At 49.4% G+C, this 22,379-nt stretch overlaps 2 protein-coding genes and 1 long non-coding RNA gene across 4 annotated transcripts; 1 reads left to right on the top strand and 2 right to left on the bottom strand.

The window, feature by feature from the left end:
• Nucleotides 1-2,845: 2,845 nt before the first annotated feature.
• LOC117841952 (L-type lectin-domain containing receptor kinase SIT2) lies at nt 2,846-9,704 on the bottom strand. Its single transcript, XM_072292024.1, has 2 exons — nt 7,450-9,704; nt 2,846-4,748 (listed from the first exon to the last, which is right to left on the bottom strand). Exons 1-2 carry the CDS (start codon nt 9,387-9,389, stop codon nt 3,032-3,034), a joined length of 3,657 nt encoding a protein of 1,218 aa, XP_072148125.1. The 5' UTR covers nt 9,390-9,704; the 3' UTR covers nt 2,846-3,031.
• A 2,906-nt stretch (nt 9,705-12,610) lies between these two features.
• Nucleotides 12,611-14,721, bottom strand: LOC117845650 (uncharacterized). Of its 2 annotated transcripts, XR_004638111.2 has the most exons (3): nt 14,402-14,696; nt 14,040-14,312; nt 12,611-12,836 (listed from the first exon to the last, which is right to left on the bottom strand). It is a non-coding gene; the product is annotated as an uncharacterized lncRNA (long non-coding RNA). The 2 variants fall into 2 exon arrangements; XR_004638110.2 differs by lacking the exon at nt 12,611-12,836 and having other exon boundaries at nt 13,804-14,312; nt 14,402-14,721.
• A 994-nt stretch (nt 14,722-15,715) lies between these two features.
• LOC117846505 (L-type lectin-domain containing receptor kinase SIT2) lies at nt 15,716-21,270 on the top strand. The gene is made up of 2 exons (XM_072292025.1): nt 15,716-17,952; nt 19,216-21,270. The coding sequence occupies exons 1-2, from the start codon at nt 15,968-15,970 to the stop codon at nt 20,894-20,896; spliced, it is 3,666 nt and encodes a 1,221-aa protein (XP_072148126.1). The 5' UTR covers nt 15,716-15,967; the 3' UTR covers nt 20,897-21,270.
• Nucleotides 21,271-22,379: the final 1,109 nt, after the last annotated feature.

Raw genomic sequence — 22,379 nt, forward strand, 5'->3', positions numbered from 1 at the left:
CAACTGCTGGCGTTTCTTTCGTGGCTCTGAATCTGTGGTACTCCATTGTGCTGTGTCCATCCCTGGCCGTCGCTTGCTGCCGGACGCCGGGCGGCCTGCGGCGGCGCCTCTCACCTTCTTGGAGGTGTCGTCAGTGAGGTGTGGTTGTGCTCCCAACTGAGAGACCTCCGGATGAAAATCATGCTCCGGTCCTACCTGTAGGTGTCGCTTACTGAAGTCTCGAAGGTAATTGGAGCTACCAACCTCAAGGTGATGCCATGGAGGTGCTTGATGTTGAGTCTTGATGTGTTTGTTATATGTGGTTTAGTCACGTTTTGCCATTTGCTGGGGAGTGGGTTATCATGTGTGGTTATGCCACAATTCTGTCCTTGTGCTAGAACAAGGTGTTGTTATTATCTGTGGTTATGCTACAAAGTCCGTCCTTGTGCTAGGACGTGGTGCTAAGTAGCTCGTCGTGGTTTTAGTCCGGTTTTTCAAAATTACCCGAGCGATTTATGATTTTTGCCTTGTTTTTTCTTAAAAAATGAGACCGTTGATATGTAGTCTGCCACACATTTGAATACAATTCAGGTAGGATGCTCTCCCCTGTAACCATTCAAAAAGAAATGTCAGAATGCTATTTCGGTCCTGTTCGGTGGATATATATAGCTGGATTGAAGAAAAGTGAAATGACCGTGATTATTTCTGTCAGCTTCCTTGTGAAAAGAACTTGACCTCTGATGGTATAACGAGAACCTCTAGCCTAGAAGTGATCATTAAAAATGTTAAAAATATGTTCCAATGCGTAAAAACAAAACAATCAGTATTTTTTTTTAAAAAAAGAACCCCTCGGTTAAAAGTGGCTTATCTTTTTCGGCAAGGAGGCATGGGACAAATAGATTTGAAAAGCAAGCCCCTGCCCAGGGAGGAAACATGTCCACGCAGTACCTCTGCAACCAGATTGAATAGTAGCACATATCTCTGATCATGGCGACCATGTACAAGATTCCAGAGCAACAGTGACCCTTCTCTGAAATCCTCTCCCCAGCAATCACTGGCATTATTGCAGCGTATTGCCCAGAGAATCATTCCACTGTCGCAGTGCCCATCGACCTAACTAAAACAATCGATCTCGATCGGCCGGGGTCAGTCAGATAGAGCATGTTGGTTGCAGGCTGTTGGAGACGCATACAGATAGATGCATCCCTTTATCAAGAACCAGCGAGTGCTGTACTGACTGCCTGGGTTACTGCTAGCTGCTTCACCTGCAATAGTACCAGGGGTACTTGCTTGGTGACAGTAACACAGGAGCTAGTGCAGTGGCCTCCCTACAATGGACAAGCATGTTCCAACGTCCAACCCCCTGGATCCACAAGCATCGACGCAAATGCTCTCTGCTAGCAAAAAAGTAAAACTTTCCCGTTCCATGATCAGGACTGGAAACTGTAAAAAAAGGATTCCTGTGATTGCTCCTGCACTGTTTGAAAGGCTAGTGTGTTCCCTAACAACTGACGGTTGAAACCTACTGTAAAAAGACACGTCCGAAGCTGAAACCTCAAGATCGAGGATCTGCGTCGGTCTCACTGATGTGTCGTTCGCTGGTGAGTCGCCGTTCATCGTACGTCGAAGAGCAGACTGCTGTGACGGGGAGGCAAGCCACGCATATCCATCGAGGGGCAGACAGAAATGGAGAGCAGGGGTTAGACGGGCCGTCGCGTCGGAGCACCACAAATATGCTTGCTCGATTGACGGCGCTGTCCACAATACCAAGTCTTTCAGCAACAACCATCGGTTTTCTTACTACTGTTTTTGTGTCGAGGATTTGATGGCTACTGTGGCGGATTATCTTTGTATTAGGTGCCATTTATGTGGGTTTGATTATTAGGTCATGGCGACGCAGGTTGGGTGTGCGCGCATGGTGTCACGATGGGACTGTATCGATCACTGCTCATGGACAGTGTGATAGCAATGGCATGATGGCAATCACGTCTCGAGATTTCAGTGAGCAAAGCCGGGAAATGATGCGTATACCAGGCACATTGGATGGGTCTAGGCCAAGGACGCGGCAGCAGAAATCCTCAGAAAGGGATCTGGAAGCCAGGACATGTAGCAGAGCAACGAGAGGTAGGCACGGCGGCGTCGACGGTCGTCGTTTGCCCGGCCGGTCTTCTTCGCCGATCACGTACGGTGCTCGCCTACTCGGTGGTCATGGTGGCGTCGCACCGCACGGCCAGGCAGTTTCCACGGTGATCCAGCTCGAGGGAAATCCGTCCTCGTTCCTTCGTGCGGAGGCCCACCGGCCACCGTGGCGCGGCAGGTCAGGTCTTCTCCGGCGGGTATCATCGGCCGCCGGCCGGCCTGGCCGGAGGAACCGGCACGCGACGTGATCCTTGAAGAGCCCGGAGCCGTTTGGGCCGTCAGCTGGTGACTGCTCGCTCGCTCGGTTGGTGGGCTGGCTGAAGGCCATGTTAGAAAGTTATTGGAGGCTTAGTACTTGGCCCAAACTCAAGGACACAGCCCAGAGTTGTTTGCCCACCACCAATTCTCTCTCTCACGACGACGGATGGCCGAAGTCATTGTCGAAGTGACACGAAGCGGCCCAGGGAGGTTGAGCTGGGCCGGCCGGCCCTTGCATTCATGTGGAGGAAATTGGGCCGTGCAAGCGGTGTTCCTTAGTCCGGGTTAGTGGGCTGACAGAGCTCAACAATAAAAAAACACAGTAGGTCCACTGTTTTTAGGAGGCCTTTTTTTCATTGTTCTCTTTTTTTCAGTAGCAAAGAGACAGGAGGCTAGTTTATTATTATTTTTTGTTAAACCGTGAAATCGAAAGATGTAGGTATCAAGTTTCAAAAAAAAAAGATGTAGGTATCAAACAAATTCTTTGTCAATAAAACTTGAATCTCAATAACCAGCATCCCTGTCTTTATAACATAAAACTATGCAAGTGATGTAGCCTATATTTTAATTAACCACTAGAGTCCAAAAACAAGAGTAAGGATTCAAGCAACGGACATGATTTCATACTAGTAATAAAATCAAACAAACGCTAGCGTCATCTTCCTCCTGATAGGTCGGATATGGTGCCGGCGCTCACCATCGTTGACGAGCACGGCCATGACATGACATGCAACCCTTTCCTTTGCAGGAGAGCTAGCATGTTGAAGCTCAGGTCCGCGCGCGTCATCTCCGGGAGCAGCGTCTCCCCATCAAGATACTGCAAGACTTGCTGCATGCTGGGCCTTGCAGTGGCAGATGGGTGCGCGCACAACAATCCTATCTGAAGCACAAACCGTACCTCATCAGAGTTGTGCTCTCCTCGCAGCTTGGGATCCACAACCTCAAGGAGTGACCCATTGTGCCAGTGCTGGAGCACCCAGTCAACCAGCAAGAACTGGTTGCCTTGCTCGTCTTGCTTGATAGGTCTTTGCCCACACGTAACCTCGAGCATGAATGTGCCGAAGGCGAAAACATCGGTAAGAGGGGTCGCCTTGCCCGTCCGCACAAGCTCCGGAGCTAGGTACCCTGTGGTGCCAACCACACGAGTGGTCTGTGGGTTGGCGCCGTGTTCGTACAGCTTTGCGAGGCCGAAGTCGCCTAGTCGTCCATTCATTTCTTTGTCCAGAAGCACATTGCTAGTCTTGATGTCGCGGTGGATGACGACTTTCTCCCACCTCTCGTGGAGGAAGTGTAGGCCGGATGCGACACCTTTGATGATACGGAACCTTTGAGCCCAATCCAAGGTTGTTGGGCCATCTTCTTCACTGTACAGGTACTTGTCGAGGCTACCATTGGACATGTAGTCATACACCAGAATGAGTTCATCTTTTCGCCGGCAGTAGCCAAGTAACTGCACAAGGTTACGGTGCCTAATGCGGCCGATACTTACAATCTCCGCGATGAACTCTTTCATCCCTTGCTTCGACCCATGGGACACCTTCTTCACAGCAACCTCGACTCTGGACTTTTGAAGCTCTCCCCTGTATACCATGCCAAAGCCTCCTGCACCAAGCAAATGCTTGTCCTTAAACCCCTTTGTGGCATGGAACAGATCTTTGTACGCGAACCGATGTGGCCCGAACTCGCTCTCCCAATCTTCGCGCAGCTCAGTGTACCTCAGCCGCCTTCGCACAAGTAGAACCACGGCAATGCCCACGGTGAGGACTAGTGCCGCACTTGCAATAGGCAGGGTTATCTCCAAGACTTTTGAGCGAGGCTTGGAGCCCAACTGTGGAAGCTTCGGCAACTTGGCGATGTCGATCACTGGAGCAGGCTTGTTCATGCCAAAGCTCCAACCAAGAACATAGTGCCGTGAATTCCCCGGTCCGGTTGCCGACGAGAAGCCGATATACGACGGCTCTGCTAGCACGGTTGACAGGTTGTAGATGTAAGAGATCAATGGCCTCTTGGGCTTCACCATTGCAAGGGGAGCAATTGTAACATTGATCTGCGTCGCCTCTCCGTCGTAGTCCACCCAAACCTGCATCGCCTCACGGCTAATGAGGCTTAGATTTTGGAAGCTGCCATTGTTGTCGTGGTAGTACCCCGTCTCATTGGATTGCAATGAGGTGAGGGTGTTGATGTCGATGCCGACGTGGTTGGCGTTCATGTCTTTGAACTCGATGTTCTGCACGGTGTCGAGCTCGACGGCGAGCATGTGGTTGGTGTCTTTGCCGTCGTCCTTGGAGTTGGTGAGGCCCATGTACTGATCCGTCAGCGCGGTGGACAGGCTCTTGATGCCCGGCGCGACGACGAGGGCCAGGCCGTGGGTGCTGAAGTCGAGGTAGCCGGAGACGATGGCGAAGACGAAGGCCACCGAGAAGGAACGCACCGTGCCTTTCGGCGACCCGCGGAGGCGGAGGGGAGCCGGATGGAAGGCGTGGCCTTTCTGATGAGTCGAGCCGTTGGTGAGCTCGACGAGGCCGGCCGCCGTGACCGTGGCGGCGCCGTCGAGGGTGAGGTTCGCGACGGCGAATCCGGTGTAGAGGAATTGATCGCCATCTGTAGCAGCGGAGGGTGCAAGAAGGCCAAGCAAAAGGAACAGCATGTGGAGTGGATGGCAGAGCATGTGTGGCGGCACCATTCATGCGAATGAACAGCTTCTCTCTGTAGCGTAGAATGTGCGCGCGAGAGGTTCGTTAGTTCGTAGGGAGCTGGAAGGAAAGAAAAATCCAAAGCACGCAGAATATGCTCAATTGACTACACAAATTTATTCGAGCTCTGTTTAGAGGGAACATAGATGTCCAAACGGGCACCCGGCCCAGCCTAGCACGGGCCCATCTAGGCCCAGCCAACTTCGTGCCGGGCCTAGCCCGGCACTATGCCTCTACCATGCAGGGCCATGCCAGCCCATGGGTTGCACAACAGACCAGGCACGGGCCCATGGGCCCATTTCATGCCGGGCCAGCCCGTAAAGCACGGCCGACTTCGGGCTCCGCTTGCACGCCCCCTACACGCCGCCGCTTGCCTGCTCTTGCATGCCGCCACCGTCGCCTCCACCGGGTACTCGCGCTGCTGCTCTGACTTCCCGCGGTCGGCTTCCCACTTCGCCACCACTGTCGGGCCCCTCACCGCCACTGCCGCTCCCTACACCGTCTTGCGGCGGGGGTGGCGGCACCTACGCGGCCGATGCTGATGAGCCGCTCGACTTCGAGGCCCACCACGCCGCCGAGAGCGCGGGGCTGTCCTTGTCCGCGGCGGCGACGAGGATGACCGGCGCGCAACGGGCATTGCGCGGTGCCGGGATGGCACCCGCGAGCCGGGCCGTGGCGCGGATGGGGAATTCGGTCCTTTCTGGTGCGGAGGCCACCGCCGCTGGCAAGAGGTGAGCACTGAGCACGCGTGCCCGCCGCCGAACCTCCACCACCGCCGCCCACCTCTGCGAGACCGCCCCCCTTCCCCCGCGCCGCCACCACCACGGAGAAGGGCATGGTGGCGTGCGGCGGGGGTAGGGGGCAACGAGGCCGCAGGGAGGGAAGGTGGAGATCAGAGAGGAAGGGGAGGATGGAGCCATGGAGGGGAGCTTGGGAGGCGGAGGGCCAGTGGGGAAGGGGAGCACGACAACCTAGTAGGGGAGCGAATAGGGTGTTTGTGTGGGTAGATGAGATGGTGTGGATAAGGTTGACGGGTTAACGGGCTATTTCGGGCTGGCATCCTAAAATCGTTCCGAGCCACGCCGCCTGTCGTGCTGGGTGGCAGCCCACGCCCGGCAACCGGGCCAGGCTAGCACGGGCCCGAAGAACTTCGTGCCGGGCCGAGCTAGGTTCGGGAAAAAAAACAGGCTCCGTGCTGGGCTAACGGGCCGCGGGCTGTATGGACATCTATCATCGTCAGTACTCAGTAGAGCATTTGCAAGAAAATTTTAAGGATGACATCGACTTAATAGTTGTTGCAAGAAAAGTTGTGGATGTTCGTTTTAAAGAAAAATTGGTGATGAGTCAGCAGTGTGGACTGTAGGACTGATGAGTGATGACCAGGCCGCCCGGCAGGCGCGTGTGCAGTAAGTTGGTGACGTGCCTGTTTGAACATCAGAAAGAACGTGGACGACCGGCCGGCCGCCGGCCGGAGAAAATGCAGGAAACGACCAATGGAGTCCACTAGAGCCAGTCAAGTCACCGATAGCTGATAGTAGCCTGATAAAGACACTGTACAGCTGTGCGCTGAATATTACAGTCACAAACCTTTCGATCCTGGAGCTAAAGTTTAGTCCGTGTCACATCGGATATTCGGATGCTAATTAGAAGGATTAAATATGAGCTAATTATAAAACTAATTGCAGAACCCCTAGGCTAAATCGCGAGACGAATCTATTAAGCCTAATTAATCCATCATTAGCGAATGCTTACTGTAGCACCATATTGTCAAATTATGGACTAATTAGGCTTAATAGATTCGTCTCGCGATTTAGCCTAGGGGTTGTGAAATTGGTTTTGTAAATAGCCTATGTTTAATACTTCTAATTAGTGTCCAAACATTCGATGTGACAGGGGCTAAAATTTAGCCCGGGATCCAAACACCCCCTTTAGCTGTATCTGTATTTTTCCCGTCCCAATCATGTATATACAAAGTGTCGTATTGAATACCGATGGCGTTCTGGAATTTAGTTCCCTACTGCAACTGCAACTTGTTCTGACAGTGAGATCTCATGTTTACTCGTCCTACACCAGGAGGGGGTGCAATAAAATCCTAGTTTGCCATAAAGAAGTTCAAGATATCATATTTTGTAAAATCCTTAGTCAATTTTTTTTTCGTTTTCAGCAGTAGAGTTGTACCCAAAGAGTCTAAAAGCTGAGCTTTTTCATGTACCTCATTCACAATAAAAATGCTTGCACACAAAACAAGAAGCTATGCTAGTGTAACAGAAAAGGCAACATATGTCATAAAGTCCATGCACATCATCTTTCCTTCACAAGGCTGGAAATGCTCTGCATGCTCTCCACTGAAGAAGGATATGACAGGATGTAAGAGTCGAACCCTTCATTCTGCATCAATGTCAGCATTTGAAAGCTTAGATGTGCTGGAACAAGCTCTGGCACTGCCAATTCACCGTTTAGGTATTGCAGGACTTGCCGCATACTGGGCCTTGCTTCAGGGAAGGGATGAGAGCACAACAACCCTACTTTTAGTGCTATGCATGCCTCATCAACATTGTAGTCACCTTGGAGCTTAGCATCCACCGTATCAGTTAGCGATGTTCGGTTCCAATGCTCGACCACCCAATCGACCAGCATGAGTTGGTTATCTTCTGAATCCTGCATGATGGGCTTTTGCCCACAAATGACCTCAAGAACGAATACGCCAAAGGCAAATATGTCGGTCGAAGTGGTCGCCTTACTGGTGCGGCCAAGCTCAGGGGCAAGGTATCCTATGGTGCCAACAACATGAGAGGTTTGTGGGTTTTCACTGTGGTCATACAACATAGCAAGCCCAAAATCTCCTAATCGACCATTCATACTACTGTCAAGTAACACATTGCTCGCCTTGATGTCCCGGTGGACGACAACCTTCTCCCATTCCTCATGGAGGTAGATCAAGCCTGATGCGATGCCTTTGATGATACCAAGCCTCTGAATCCAGTTTAGAGTAGCCTTTTCCCCTTGGCAATACAAAAACTTGTCCAGGCTCCCATTCGACATGTACTCATATACAAGAAGCAATTCACCTTTTCGACGGCAATAGCCGAGTAACTGAACAAGGTTAGGATGCTGCATGCGCCCAATGCTAACAATCTCAGCAACAAATTCCTTCATGCCCTGCTTCGAGTTGTGTGACACCCTCTTCACGGCGATCTCGCATTTAGACACCGGAAGAACTCCCTTGTATACTTTTCCAAACCCTCCTACCCCCAATAGATTCTTGTTCTTGAACCCTTCCGTGGCACGGAATAAATCCTTGTACGAGAACCGATGCGGTCCGAACTCGACTTCCCAATCTTCCCTCAGTTCAGTGTACCTTAGCTGCCTTCGCCTAAGTAGAACAAGAACCGTGCCCACAAAAAGGACCACTGCTGCAGTGACTATTGGTAGGATGATTTCCATGACCTTGGATCTTGGCTTTGGGAACTCACGAGGTAGCTTTGGCAGCTTGGCGATGTCGATGTCCGGTGCAGGCCCATCCATAGCAAAGCTCCATCCAAGAACATAGTGTCTTGAGTTGACTAATCCTGTCGAAGACGAGAAGCCGATGTATGCCATGTCCGGGATCACCGTTGAGAGGTCGTGTGTTGCCGAGAGCAGAGGCCGGCCAGGTTTGCCCATCTTGAGGGGAGCCAGGGTCACGTTGATCTTCTTGGTCTCGCTGTTGTAATCTACCCACGCTTGCATCGCCTCGTGGCTGATCAGCGTCAGGCTGTGGAATTCGCCGTCGCCGTCGCCGTAGTAGCCGGCGTTGGTAGAGTTCGCCGAGATGAGGCTGTTGATGTCGATCCCGACGTGGTTGTCGCTGATGTCCCCGAACTCGTTGTTCTGCATGGTGTCGAGCTCGACGGCGAAGACGCGGTTGGTCGCGTTGCCGTTGTTGGTGCCGTTGAGGAGGCCGAGGTACTGCGCCGCCATGGCGCCGGAGAAGATGTCCTTGCTCGCCGCGACGAAGAAGGCGATGCCGTTGGCGCTCACGTCGGGGTAGGCGGAGAGAATGCCGAACACGAAGGAGGTGGAGAAGGACCTCGTCGTCGCGCCACCGTTGGACGCGTCGCGGAAGCGCAGCGGCGTGGGGTAGATGGCATGGCCTTTGAGCCGGAGTGTGCCGTTGGTGAGCTCGAGGAGGCCGCTCGCCGTGACGGTGGCTGCGCCGTCGAGGATGAGGTTGCTGCCGGCGAAGCCGGAGTACATGAGCTGGTGATCGTCACCGGCGGTGAGGGCTACAAGGTTGAGGCCCACGAGTAGGAAGCATACTGTCATGTCCTTGAGGGCCATGGCAAGCTAAATACACTGACTGAAGACGAAGGCAAAGAGGGTGTGCTGATGTTGCAGAAACAATTGAAGGGTGCTGGACGTGCTACCGTTCGTGTTATCATCGGACGAGCGTCAGACTTGGTGGCGAGGGTGTTGTGCGTGATTTCTGAGCTGGTGCTTATTCGGTGGGAAAGGTTGTTGTGAGGTGGGCCCAAGGCCGTGTAAAACCTGAGTATAAAGTTGTAAGCATCACGTGATTAGGGAATCAATGAGGGAAAGGAGAAATCACAATTCTACTCTGCTAGCTGTCATTCTTCTTTCCTATCTCGACTCCCTCTTCTTCGTATCACTACTTGTCTCTTCCAGTTCTTCTCATTTCTGGAATGTTTCTGGTGTTTGAGTGATCTCCGTTACGGTCCAGCATGGTAAGACCGTAACACATACAAAAGGTAGAAGCTTCTTTTTGGGCATGGTCGTGGATTGAGTGAGGCTAAAGACAATTGTGCACAGCGAGGCAAAGTTATGGCATTGTATCGGAGTAGTGCCTGCCTTTTCTATTCTTAGTCCGAACTTATTCAAGTAGAAACTGCAACAGGAGCCCCACGTCGCCCCTCTCGGGCGGCACGGGTGGAGTCCGACCCCAGCGCCACCAACCCCCTCCCCCCGTCCTCCTCAACCTCGCCACTGCCGGTGCAGGCACCAAGAAAGCGGTGGAGAGGCATCTTCTCCATCTCTTCCATCTACAACCGGAAGCAGCGGCTCGGTGGCGCGGCCATGGCGGCGGCGGCAGCAGCCCGAGGAGGCAGATCCGGTGCCAAGGTGGCCGGATCTGGTGCTCCCTAAGTCGGATATGCGTGTCCCTTCGGTGGGCGACGTGCGACGGCCATGGAGCCGGTGTGGTGGCGGACGACACGGCGGACAACGGGCGCGATGAAGGCGGTGGCGGGGCGCTTCTTTCCACCCGAGATGCCGCCCCGTCCCATGGCAGCGGCGGCAGCCGGTGATGGCACCGTAGATCCGGCTCCACCTCGGTTGCCTCCAGCGTCTCCGCGAGCGGATCTATCTGCCCGTGGTCATTGGCGTTCTGGAGGGTGGCGGTGGGCTACCGGTGTCGGGAGTGGTGGTGTTGGCTGGATTTGGGCGCCCTTCTCCGAGCGGTTCTATGACCTATGGTGGACCTTGTGCTTGGGCTCGTCGTCTCCGCCTTGGCGGCCGGGTCCTCGCTGGAGGCCGGCGCTCCTCTCGCCCGGCTTCCTATCGATGAGTGGGGGGCAACGGTCGACAACCTTTGCATCTTCGGTGCCTTCTGGTGGTGTTCAGCTCCACTATGCAGGGCAGTCCAGCAGGTTTGGCCACAAGAACACCGTAGATTTCTTGTTGGGGTGATGATGTGGTCGTGCAAGAGCTACGAGCGAAAGGTTTACCCGATTGGTGTCGGTGTCAGCAACGACAACGTCGATTGGGTGTCATTTCCCTCCGTTGAGGCGTTTGCTGTGATGCTCTCTGCAATGTCAATGGTCTTCTAGGTGAAAACCTTAATCCGGCTTGCTGGATGGGTGGCAATGGCATCTTCGACGTCGTGTCCTTCTTGGTGGCGTCGCCTTGGAAGTCCTTTAGCCTGACTTTCATTACCTAAGACGGAGTCTATTGTGCGAGCAATAGAAGATAAGTATTCCAAGTCCAACATCAAGTTTCTAAGCAGACGAAAGATGTGATGGCTTAGCGACGAATGAAGACAATGCAAGGACGAAGCAGAGACGAACAAGAAGAATGAAGCTTAGTCTTCTAATTATTTTCTTTATCTTAGAGTTTTCTTTCTTGTGTTTTAAGCTCCTCAATGTTGAGGACTAGAGTCTAAGAACTCTTTGTAATCTTTGGTTGTATATGTCCACCATGTGGATATAGTAGGCCGGATTTTATCCTTAATCTAAAAAAAGTATCGGGGTAGTGCCTTTCTGCTTCACACTCTCTGCGTGAGTTGAACATAATCATACAGAAATATAAGAGAGAGAAAAGTAGTTGAAATATGTCGAAGAATACCTAGAAAACAATACTGCCTTGTCTCCTAGAAAAAGTCATTCTATTTTTTTTTATAAGTCAAACCATCTTAACTTTGACCAATTTTAATTTATAGAGAAGAGCATCAACATTTATGGCACCAAATTGGTATACTATGGAAAAATATTTCATGAATATAAAAATACATATTTGGTATCATTATTATTGATATTTTTTGTATAAACTTGATAAAAATTAGATGAGTTGACTTAAAAAAAAACTAGAACGACTTTATTTTTGGCATGGAGGGAGTAAGGGGAAGAAGACAACAACACAAGTTTTCTTAGCCATTAACTTGTAGTCCTTCGATTCAGAATATGTAATTTTAGGATTTATATCGGTCAATTTGCTTTATCTTTAACCATTGATATATAGAAAAAAACATAGATTAGGCAACATAATATAGTTGTTTCTAGATCACTGTGAAAAAACTTTCAAAATGTTTCACGAACTTTCTTTGAAATGTCATATTTACCTTGAGTCCATCGATCAAATTCTCACATCAGACCATGTCGATGTCCTAAATAACATGTATTTTGAACCGAATGAAGCAGTTAGCAAAATAATACGACCTCCATTTTTAAATGTATGATACAATTGATTAATTAGTTTGGTAAAGTAAAATGAGTATCATTAGAAGTAACACCAAAACTACGTTAAGCTTGACATGTGTATTTATCTATTGACAAAAAGGAATTGTAAAAAAGACAAAAAAGTCAAATGAATGAAAAAGGTCCATTGAGTTATATGTTTAAGAACACAGGTAGTACAAAGGATAAATTTTAAAGTTTATTTTTTGATACCGTGCAGTGTTAAAGCACGCATGGCGTCTTGTCAACAGGAGTCATATTTAGTCTATTGCCTTATGTCAGGTGTACAACTTTCCCTTGCAATTAATATTCAACAATAGTAGAATAAATAATATTTAATTATAACTAATATTCAACAACAGTAGAAGATATACTCCCTCCGTTTTTTTTATATAAGGCATGGTCTTGCAAATTACACTTTGACCATCATTTATCTTATATTATATTGCTTATGGTTATAAACTTATGATCATAGTAGAGTATATTTGATTACGAATCCAACCATCTAAAGTTTACATTATAAAAATAAAAAATTGATAGTTAAATTATTGGTCAAAGATTGTAAAGTTTGAATGTGCGCCTTACAAATAAAAATTGAGGGAGTAATATTTACGAGACACACGTTTCTTTTTTCCTTTTCTTTTTGCGAATCACACGGTATAGACACAGACGCTCACATACACGCACACACACTCATCTCTACGAACACACACACGCAACCGTACCCCTATGAGCATCTCCGAAAGGCTAAGCTGGTAAATCCTCGAGATTGACGAAGTCACCACTGGCGCCTCGCTGTTGACGGGCATGTGGCCTGCCACTGAAAAACGCCAGTTAAATCATGGAATAAATCCAGAAAAAAGCGAGCACTAGTGCTGAGTCGAGGACTCCAATCCAGGTGGGCAGGTTCCACCACAAGGAACTTTACAGCTGAGCTACGCTCAATTCGCTAGGTGACATACGTTTCGATGGCTATGTGGATTGGATTCAACATGTCAGAAACCAAAACACGGTTCAAAGATGATTTCTACATGTCAGAAATGTCCAATATAGTTTCTTTTGCAGCAACTCAAATCTAAGAATATAGGAAAAATTATAGCATAGCTCGGAGTGCAACTTCATAAGGATTGTGGAGTTTGTAAAATACGCTACTCTTCTCATAGCCCAACAAATAGAAGAAAAAAAGCTTCGTAATATATTATTTAGTCATTTTCATTGATTTAGTAATGAAGGCCCCTTGCCGTCTTTGACTGGGCATGACGAACGCCTGCGTGAACAGTTCAGACATTGTCTGGTTGACAAATTTCGTTGCAGTCCCGATCTGCAAGAACAATTTAATAGATGTGGATACTCACTCTTCAATTCAGTAAGATGTCGTGCTCATCAATTTACATTAAACTTTGCTGTCCTTTTTCCATCTAGACGAAGGAGCCTGGAAATTCCGTGCTCATTCGTGTTACGTGCAATTGGTGTCAAACTGCCTATCCCATGTCTGCCTTTTATATGCTACGGCAGATCTGATCCTTATCTCGAGAGGTACAGATAATCGGGATTGAGATGCCATTTTATTACAATCAATCAACACATATAGTGTATGAAGAACAGCTCGTTCAAAATTGATGCTCTGATGAAGAAGATAGCTGAGGTGACTAACATGATGCAAGCACAAGCTATGTAAAACCTTTATATATTTCGATTATCCGCTTTGGGTCGTAAAGGCCAGAGACAATTCATTTTTTCTAAAAAAATATCAAACATTTATTCGTCTGCCCAGGAGCATCTTGCAATTGATGAGAGAAAAAAAGTTGTTTATACTTGAATACAGAGTAAACACTCAATTTAATTTGCTGATAGAGTTGCAATGGCTACACCTCCAGTGCATTCCATTTATTTAAGAGAAATGACCAAATGTATGTGGAACCCATTTCCTTGCTGTCTGTCTGCCAGTAGGAAAATACACATGGCATGGAAAAAAAAGCAAAAAAAAAAGAGCTTCAACACCGCGGAGAAGATTGGTACGTACCATCAGAGATCACAAGCCATGCATTTTCCATTTATACATGCAACAAGTACTCCTTGAGGGCACTGCGTAACAGAAGTACACGAGGTCCCCAACGGTTGGGTGCAGAAGAGGAGCCGTCGCATTCCTAGCTTGGACACCAAAATGTGGGAGCTGTGCGGCTTGTGTGCGAGGGCCATGGCCGATGGAGCTGTCATCAGCTGCAGAACCACCATTAGCATGACCACTGTCACGGCACCGACTGCCTGCTTCTTGGCACTCTCCATGCTCTCCTTTCTTTTTTTTTTGAAGTAGGGAGAACTTATGTTAATTTAGCTGCAGATCAGCTTTGCCTTTAGTAGAAAGTGAGAGGTGATTAGCCATACCTGGGTTCAAAGAGTCTAGATAGTTTTCCAAAAAATTCACCGAGGCTGAGATCGGACAATCTCCTTTTCTGAATATTGCATCATTCCTATGTGCCAGACCCTCCAGAAGAGTAGCTTCAATTTTACTCTGAGGTCTTTACTGACTCTATTGAGGAGAACAAGGATCCAATTAGGTCCCGTGTAACGAAAGTATGCTTCGCCCGGGAGGGTCCAGGTGTGCCGTAGGGTTTGGTCTCCTTTCTGTGTATGAGGATTTCTTGCTTGGTCTCTTTCGTTCAATTTGCCTATCCCATGTTGCCCATTTATATGGTATTAGTAAGGTTGGTGTATGATGTGGGGTTGGGGGTGGGGTGTTGAAATCTGGTACTCTGACATTTTCAACTTATACGCTACTACAAAATATACTGGCTGATGACAGTTCTGGCTCATCAGCACAAATTATGCACCACTATATAATGGGATCTTACTTTAGTTTTCCGGGATATTAAATACTCATAATCATAAAACAATTATTTGAAACAACACTAGTTTAAGACAGACGGAGCTAAATGTCAAAGATGCTGCATTATTGCTGCACCAGCACTGGGCTGGTGGGTTCGTCATCGCTCGTCGCTAGCGCGGTCATCATTTTGGGCTCATCCTCACTTGTGACAAATATGTGCTCTTGGCTTCTTGCATGGCAGCACGCTGCAGCCTCATCCTCGTTGGATTGCAGCTGTTGAGCTCTATGCCTCAAATCTGATAATGTCAAACTCAAATCAAATAAAAAAAAGGGAGTTTGACCATATGAGATTACCTAAAGCTCCTTCCTTTGATTGCTAACGATTTGAATAGTTCACTTATTCATCATGTTGGTACTTTGGCGGTATGTGATGACCTGTCCTTACTGGCAGGCCAAGAGACAATTGTGTGAACTACTGAAGCTTTCATTTGATTCTCTAGCTGAGAAGATATGACTTGGCCTGGGCAAACTGACCTCGAATTTTTAAGTCATTTACAAAATTCTGGCCGGGCACTACTAGACAATTGATTCTTAGTGGTGAGGCTTTTATTTTTTGAGGCGGACGAAACTAAAGACACAGATGGATAAAGTAGTAGCCGGTCCGATCCTGAAAATGCAGTTACATGGTTGGACCGGGGCCACCCCTGAAAATCGGCTCCATTTCTAGAGACCGGAATGTAGGGGCTTCCTTCCGGAAATTTTGTACATAAAATTATATATAGAAGTTATAATTTTCTAAAATAAAAAGTTGTGGAAAATATTTTTTTCTAAAAAGGAAAGTTCGGGCTTGTTGGAGATAAAACCCTAGGAAGCCTCCTGCCGACACGCGCTCGCCAACTATAGAAATCCCCGCTGGATATTGGCACTACTGAAAAGCCCAATGGCAGGCAGGGCATTGCCTCGTAAGCCCATTCTGTTCCATTCTCGGCCCAGAAAGCTCCCGCCAGAGCATTAATACAGTCCGTGACCACAGCAGCAACTGTTCTATGTAGTAATAACGCAAGTGAACCATCGCCAAGCGCACCAATCTTTCTTTGCATTTTCCTTCTGCACAGCTCGAAGCTATGTCGTCATCCTCGTCCATGCTTCAAAATTGCAAGAGACTGCTTAGCATCAGCCTGTGTGTAATAATCATCGCCGTCGGCGTCAAGGTCGACGCGTCCGGCGCCGCCGCCGACCAGTTCGTCTACTCCGGCTTCGCGGGCGCCAACGTCACCCTCGACGGCGCGGCCGTGGTCACGCCATCGGGCCTGCTCGAGCTCACCAACGGCACGCTCCGGCAGAAGGCGCACGCCATCCACCCTGCGCCCCTCCGCTTCCGGAACGGCACGCCGGAGACGGCGCGGTCCTTCTCGGCGTCCTTCGTGTTCGGCATCCTCTGCCCGGACACTGACGCCTGCGGCCACGGCATCGTCCTCTTCGTCGCCCCGGGGAGCTACGACCTGTCCGCCGCGTTCCCGAGCCAGTACATCGGCCTCGTCAACGGCACGACCAACGGCAATGCCGGCGACCACCTCTTCGGCGTCGAGCTCGACACCGCCCAGAACAACGAGTTCCGGGACATCGACGGCAACCACGTCGGCGTCGACGTCGACAGCCTCGAGTCCGTGTCCTCGGCCACCGCCGGCTACTACGATGATCGCGGCGGCGGCGGCGCCTTCCGCAACCTGACCTTGGCTAGCGGCGAGGCGATGCGGGTGTGGGTGGACTACGACGGCGAGGAGAAGCGGATCGACGTGACCATGGCTCCCCTGAGAATGGCCAAACCGAGCAAGCCGCTGCTCTCCACCGCCTACGACCTGTCCACGGTGCTCACCGATGTGGCTCGCGTGGGCTTCTCCTCGGCGACAGGCTCCTTCAACTCACGGCACTATGTTCTTGGTTGGAGCTTCGCCATGGACGGACCTGCTCCGGCCATTGACATCTCCAAGTTGCCAAAGCTGCCTCGCTTTGGTCCCAAGCACCGAGCCAGATTGGCCGAGATCGTACCGCCGGTAGCCACCGCAGGGCTCATCTTGGCCGTGGGTGCCATTGTGGTTCTGCTGGTGCGGAGACGGTTGCGGTACAGCGAGGTCCAGGAAGATTGGGAGGTTGAGTTTGGGCCACATCGGTTCTCGTACAAGGATTTGTTCAACGCAACCGAAGGATTCAAGAACAAGAACCTACTCGGTGTCGGAGGGTTTGGGAGGGTGTACAAGGGTGTGCTTCCAGGGTCAAAAATGGAGATCGCCGTCAAGAAAGTGTCGCACGACTCAAAGCAGGGCATGAAGGAATTCATAGCAGAGGTTGTCAGCATTGGCCGCTTGCAGCACCGTAACCTTGTGCAGTTGCTTGGTTACTGCAGGCGAAAGGGTGAACTTCTCTTGGTCTACGAGTACATGTCGAATGGGAGCCTTGATAAGCACTTGTATGGTGGTAGTGATAAGCCAATTCTAGATTGGGACCGGAGGTTCAAGATCATCAAGGGAATCGCTGCCGGGTTACTCTATCTCCACGAGGAGTGGGAGAAAGTAATCATCCACCGTGATATCAAGGCAAGCAATGTGTTGCTTGACAATGACGTGCATGGTCGACTTGGTGACTTCGGCCTCGCGAGGTTGTATGATCACGGTGCCAACCCACATACCACTCATGTGGTTGGAACCATAGGGTACCTAGCTCCTGAGCTTGGGCGCACAAGTAAAGCAACCCCTCTGACCGATGTGTTCGCCTTCGGCATATTCGTTCTTGAAGTCACTTGTGGACAAAGGCCCATCAAGCAAAATTCAAACGGTGACCAACTCTTGCTGATGGATTGGGTTGCTGACCATTGGCACAAAGGATCACTGACCGATACCGTGGATGCTAGGCTCCATGGAAGCTACAACGTTGGTGAGGCATCCCTAGCGCTCAAGATAGGATTGCTATGCTCACACCCCCTTTCCGGTGCGAGGCCTAGCATGCGCCAAGTCATCAAGTACCTCAACGGAGATATGCCACTACCGGAGCTGAATCCGACACTTCAAAGCTTTGAATCTCTTGCGCTGATGCAAAACGAAGGGTTTGACTCGTACATCATGTCTTACCCCTCATCGATGGCAACCATGACCACCATGTCGAACCTTTCAGGAAAAGTTACCACGACGTGAATTTCCTTCCATTTCCATGTCCTTTTTTTCCCTTTAGAGCAGGCTACTCTTCAGTGTAAGTACACTGAATTCCATGATTAATCCCTTGAAAGAAAAATTGTAAGTAGACATTCGAAGGTAGCTTGTGTTTAAATTTTGTTACAGAAACATCTCTTTGTTTAACTTGCTTTTCCATGTGTGAAAACAGTACGCCTAGAATATTAAAGTACTGGGACATGTTTTTTTTCTGCATGAAAACGAAAAAGGCGAACATCGTAGTTATTTCCGTGAACGTGATTAGGTGAAAATGACAGCCTGTGTTATCCTGCCCGCACGGATAACCTAAATTGAGCACGGCATTTCAGTCTTCTACATGCATGATTTCGAATCAAAGGATTGATCAGCAAAAATCCAAGATGAGAGACCAGATCCAAAGACTACTAGACTAGACCTGCACTAGGGATTGTGCTGTCTGAATATTTCATATGGAAATCCAGAATTTCTGACATTTTCCCACAAACGTTAGAGATACGGGCTCGTAGACTTGGAAGTCAAAAACAACTCTTATACCACGAACAACGACGGCTTACAACAATTGCTGATATATCGTTTTCACTGATCAATGACTGAGTAGACAGTGCACGGCAAATGTACACAACAAAGAAATTTCACCGCTTCTTTGACTGCTAGAAAGAAGTACGCGTTCAGACTTCAGACAACGATGCATTTGGAACTGCACAAACACGCAACGTAACTGCATAGTTCAGTCACTGTCCACACACAAAGCATTCCAATGAGATGAAGCTAGCTACAGCGTGAGATCATCATCATCTCTCCAGATTAACACAGGTCATGGCTCAAGTAGAGATCATACCCTTCCTTGTAACCATCCTTCTCCACTCCCTGAATCCTGCTACGGCTGTCAGTGCTACTGCTACCACCGGCCAGGACCAGTTCGTCTTCTCTGGCTTCGCCGGCGCCAACCTCACCCTCGACGGCACGGCCACCGTCACGGCGGACGGCCTCCTCGAGCTCACCAACGGCACGGTCCATCTCAAGGGCCACGCCTTCCACCGCGCCCCCGTGAGCTTCCGCACATCTCCCGGCGGCGCGGTGCGGTCCTTCTCGGCGTCCTTCGCGTTCGCCATCCTCACCACCTACCCGGGCCTCAGCTGCCACGGCATCGCCTTCGCCGTCGCTCCCAGCACGGACTTCTCCTCCGCGCTGGCCGCGCAGTACATGGGCCTCGCCAACATCGACGACAACGGCAACGCGACGAACCGCTTCTTCGCCGCCGAGATCGACACCGTGGAGAACGTGGAGTTCCAGGACATCAACAACAACCACGTCGGCGTCGACATCAACGGCCTCCACTCCCTCGAGGCGCACGCCGCGGGGTACTACGACGACACCAACGGGAGCTTCCATGGCATGAACCTGATCAGCGGCGAGGTGATGCAGGCGTGGGTGGATTACGACGGAGAGGCCGCGAGGATCAACGTCACCATCGCTCCCATTGCCGTGACCAAACCAGTAAGGCCACTCGTCTCTGCAAGGTGCAACCTCTCCAATGTGCTCAGGGAGCCGTCATACATTGGCTTCTCATCCGCGACCGGCCCGATAAACTCTCACCACTACATTCTTGGCTGGAGCTTCGCCATGGACGGATTTGCTCCGGCGATCGACATCGCCAAGCTGCCAAAGCTACCTCGCCTCGGCCCGAAGCCTCGATCCAAGGTCTTGGAAATCTTGGTGCCGATTGCCACGGCAGCTTTCATTGTCACCCTAGGCACTCTTGTAGTTGTAGTCGTTAGAAGAAGAATGAGGTATGCCGAGCTCCGGGAGGATTGGGAGGTCGATTTTGGGCCTCACCGGTTCTCGTATAAGGATTTGTTCCATGCTACCGATGGGTTCGAGGACAAGCATCTTCTCGGGAAAGGAGGGTTTGGAAGGGTGTATAAAGGACTCCTTCCGAAATCTAAAGTGGAGGTGGCCGTGAAGAGGGTGTCACATGAGTCGAGGCAGGGAATGAAGGAGTTTGTTGCCGAGGTTGCTAGTATTGGCCGCATCCGACACCGTAACCTTGTGCAGTTACTTGGCTATTGTCGGAGGAAAGGTGAACTCCTTTTGGTGTATGACTACATGTCTAATGGCAGCCTAGACAAATACCTGCATTACGAAGTGGAGGGACCAACGTTGGATTGGGCTCAGAGGTTTCAAATCATCAAAGGAGTTGCATCTGGTTTGTTATACCTTCATGAGAAGTGGGATAAAGTTGTCGTTCACCGGGATATCAAGGCCAGCAATGTGCTCCTCGACAAAGAAATGAATGGGCGGCTTGGTGACTTTGGCCTTGCAAGGTTATATGACCATGGCACCGATCCCCAAACCACTCATATGGTTGGCACCATGGGTTACTTAGCTCCAGAGCTACTGCGCACAGGCAAGGCATCACCTCTCACTGATGTTTTTGCTTTTGGCACATTCCTCCTTGAGGTAACATGTGGGCAAAGGCCAATCAAGGAAGGCGCACAAGGCGATCAACTGTTGTTGGTCGATTGGGTACTCGATCATTGGCACAACGGGACTCTCCTTGAGACAGTGGATACAAGGCTGCAAGGCAACTATAACACTGATGAAGCATACCTTGTGCTAAAGCTTGGACTGCTCTGCTCACACCCATCTGCAAGCTCAAGGCCAAACATGCAAAATGTCTTGGATTACCTTGATGGACATGCACCGGTTCCAGAATTGGCATCAACACCACTGAGCTTCAACATACTAGCCCTTTTGCAAAACAAGGGATTGGATCCATATATTGTGTCATGCCCTCCATCATCAATGATGAGCTTCGGAACTATATCTGATCTATCAGGAGGGAGATGATACTCACTTGAATGTTTTTCCCTTTTTATGAAGGAACAACAGGGTTGCTCCTATTGATTACAGTAGATAAAAATATACTAATGGTAGATATAGGATTTACATTGGAGGCAGGAAGGAATAGTGTCTATTTAGCCAATTACAGTTATCTTGAAGATATTTTCCTTTTGCCCTATGGATAGCCATGGAAAATTAAATATATTCTAACTTGCATAGGGCAAGATCCTACTCCATTGTAATATTAGAACATAAGGAAGAATATAGTGAAGTACAAGATAGGCAAAAGGGAGTACTATGATAGTGACATGTGTGGAGGATTTGGCCTTAACAAGGGGAAAATGTTGATTCAAGTATGATTGGTTTTCACTTCACAGCAATATGAGATGTTGATATCAAATGGAGAACAAAGTAAAATACAACTTGATAGAGGCAGGAGCATACAACTCAAAGAAAGTCATTGTCTCCACCAGAATAATTAACTATACAATTTTTGAACCTGTTACTAGTAACTTTGAAGCAGCCGATTGGTCACCTGCCCCTGGAAATACATTTGCAGGGGTGGGTCATGGCATTGGTCGCCCCGCTAATGTCATTTCTAGGGGTGATCATGCCATCACCTGCCCCTTCAAATGGATTTTCAGGGGTGGGTAGTGGCATGGCCGGTCCCTAGAAATAGCATTAGCAGGAGCGGCATCTGCTTATACAAACAGCTATTTCTAGCTGCGAAAAGCAGGGGCAGGCCGCTCACCTGCCCCCTGCAAATGCCGTTTAAACCGGTCCTACAAACTGTTTTTAGTAGTGATCAATAGTGCATCTAAATGACTCTAATGAAAAATTTATAGCTACAAAGTTGCATATCAAGGGATATGGTTATGTATATAGTTTTTCTCCACGCCACTCCAAATGAATGTATCAATTTTAGAAACCAACCAGCAAATTAATCTGTTAGTAAACATGGACGGATAGGAGCAGCACTACAATTATATTAGTTTGTGACTAACCGCCACTGATGTGTTGTCCATGTTTACTGCTAGTTCATGTCTCGAACCGGTAGTGGTAACAAGCTGCATTGCCGTCGTTGCCTGTTCTACATGACCGATAATGACTGGCTCTGGCTGACATGGACGAAGGTTTCTCTAGGATTTTTCGTACGCTGTGGTGTCTGTGGACCTTTGGTTTAGTTTATCGTCTACCCTACGTTGTGTATTGAAAATTTACAGCGATTGGCCGGCGGCCAGAGCAACTTGTAAGTTAGGAGTAGACGACGAAGACTAGCACCAGTGGATGCCGGAGTCGTCGTCTCGTGTTGCACATGGCGGTCGTTGTCTGAATTTCCTGAATATAATGCAGTAGTTACAAATAGCTACCACCACACAAATTTTGCTATCGTCCATTCATGGTCTGTTCGATAAACCAGTACAATATTGGATAATGCAATTGGATGGGATGGCTAGCGTAGTTTCCATGAGCTTTTATGAATTACGAT

The sequence above is a fragment of the Setaria viridis genome, chromosome 2 (assembly GCF_005286985.2).
Source record: "Setaria viridis chromosome 2, Setaria_viridis_v4.0, whole genome shotgun sequence".
Lineage (NCBI taxonomy): Eukaryota > Viridiplantae > Streptophyta > Magnoliopsida > Poales > Poaceae > Setaria > Setaria viridis.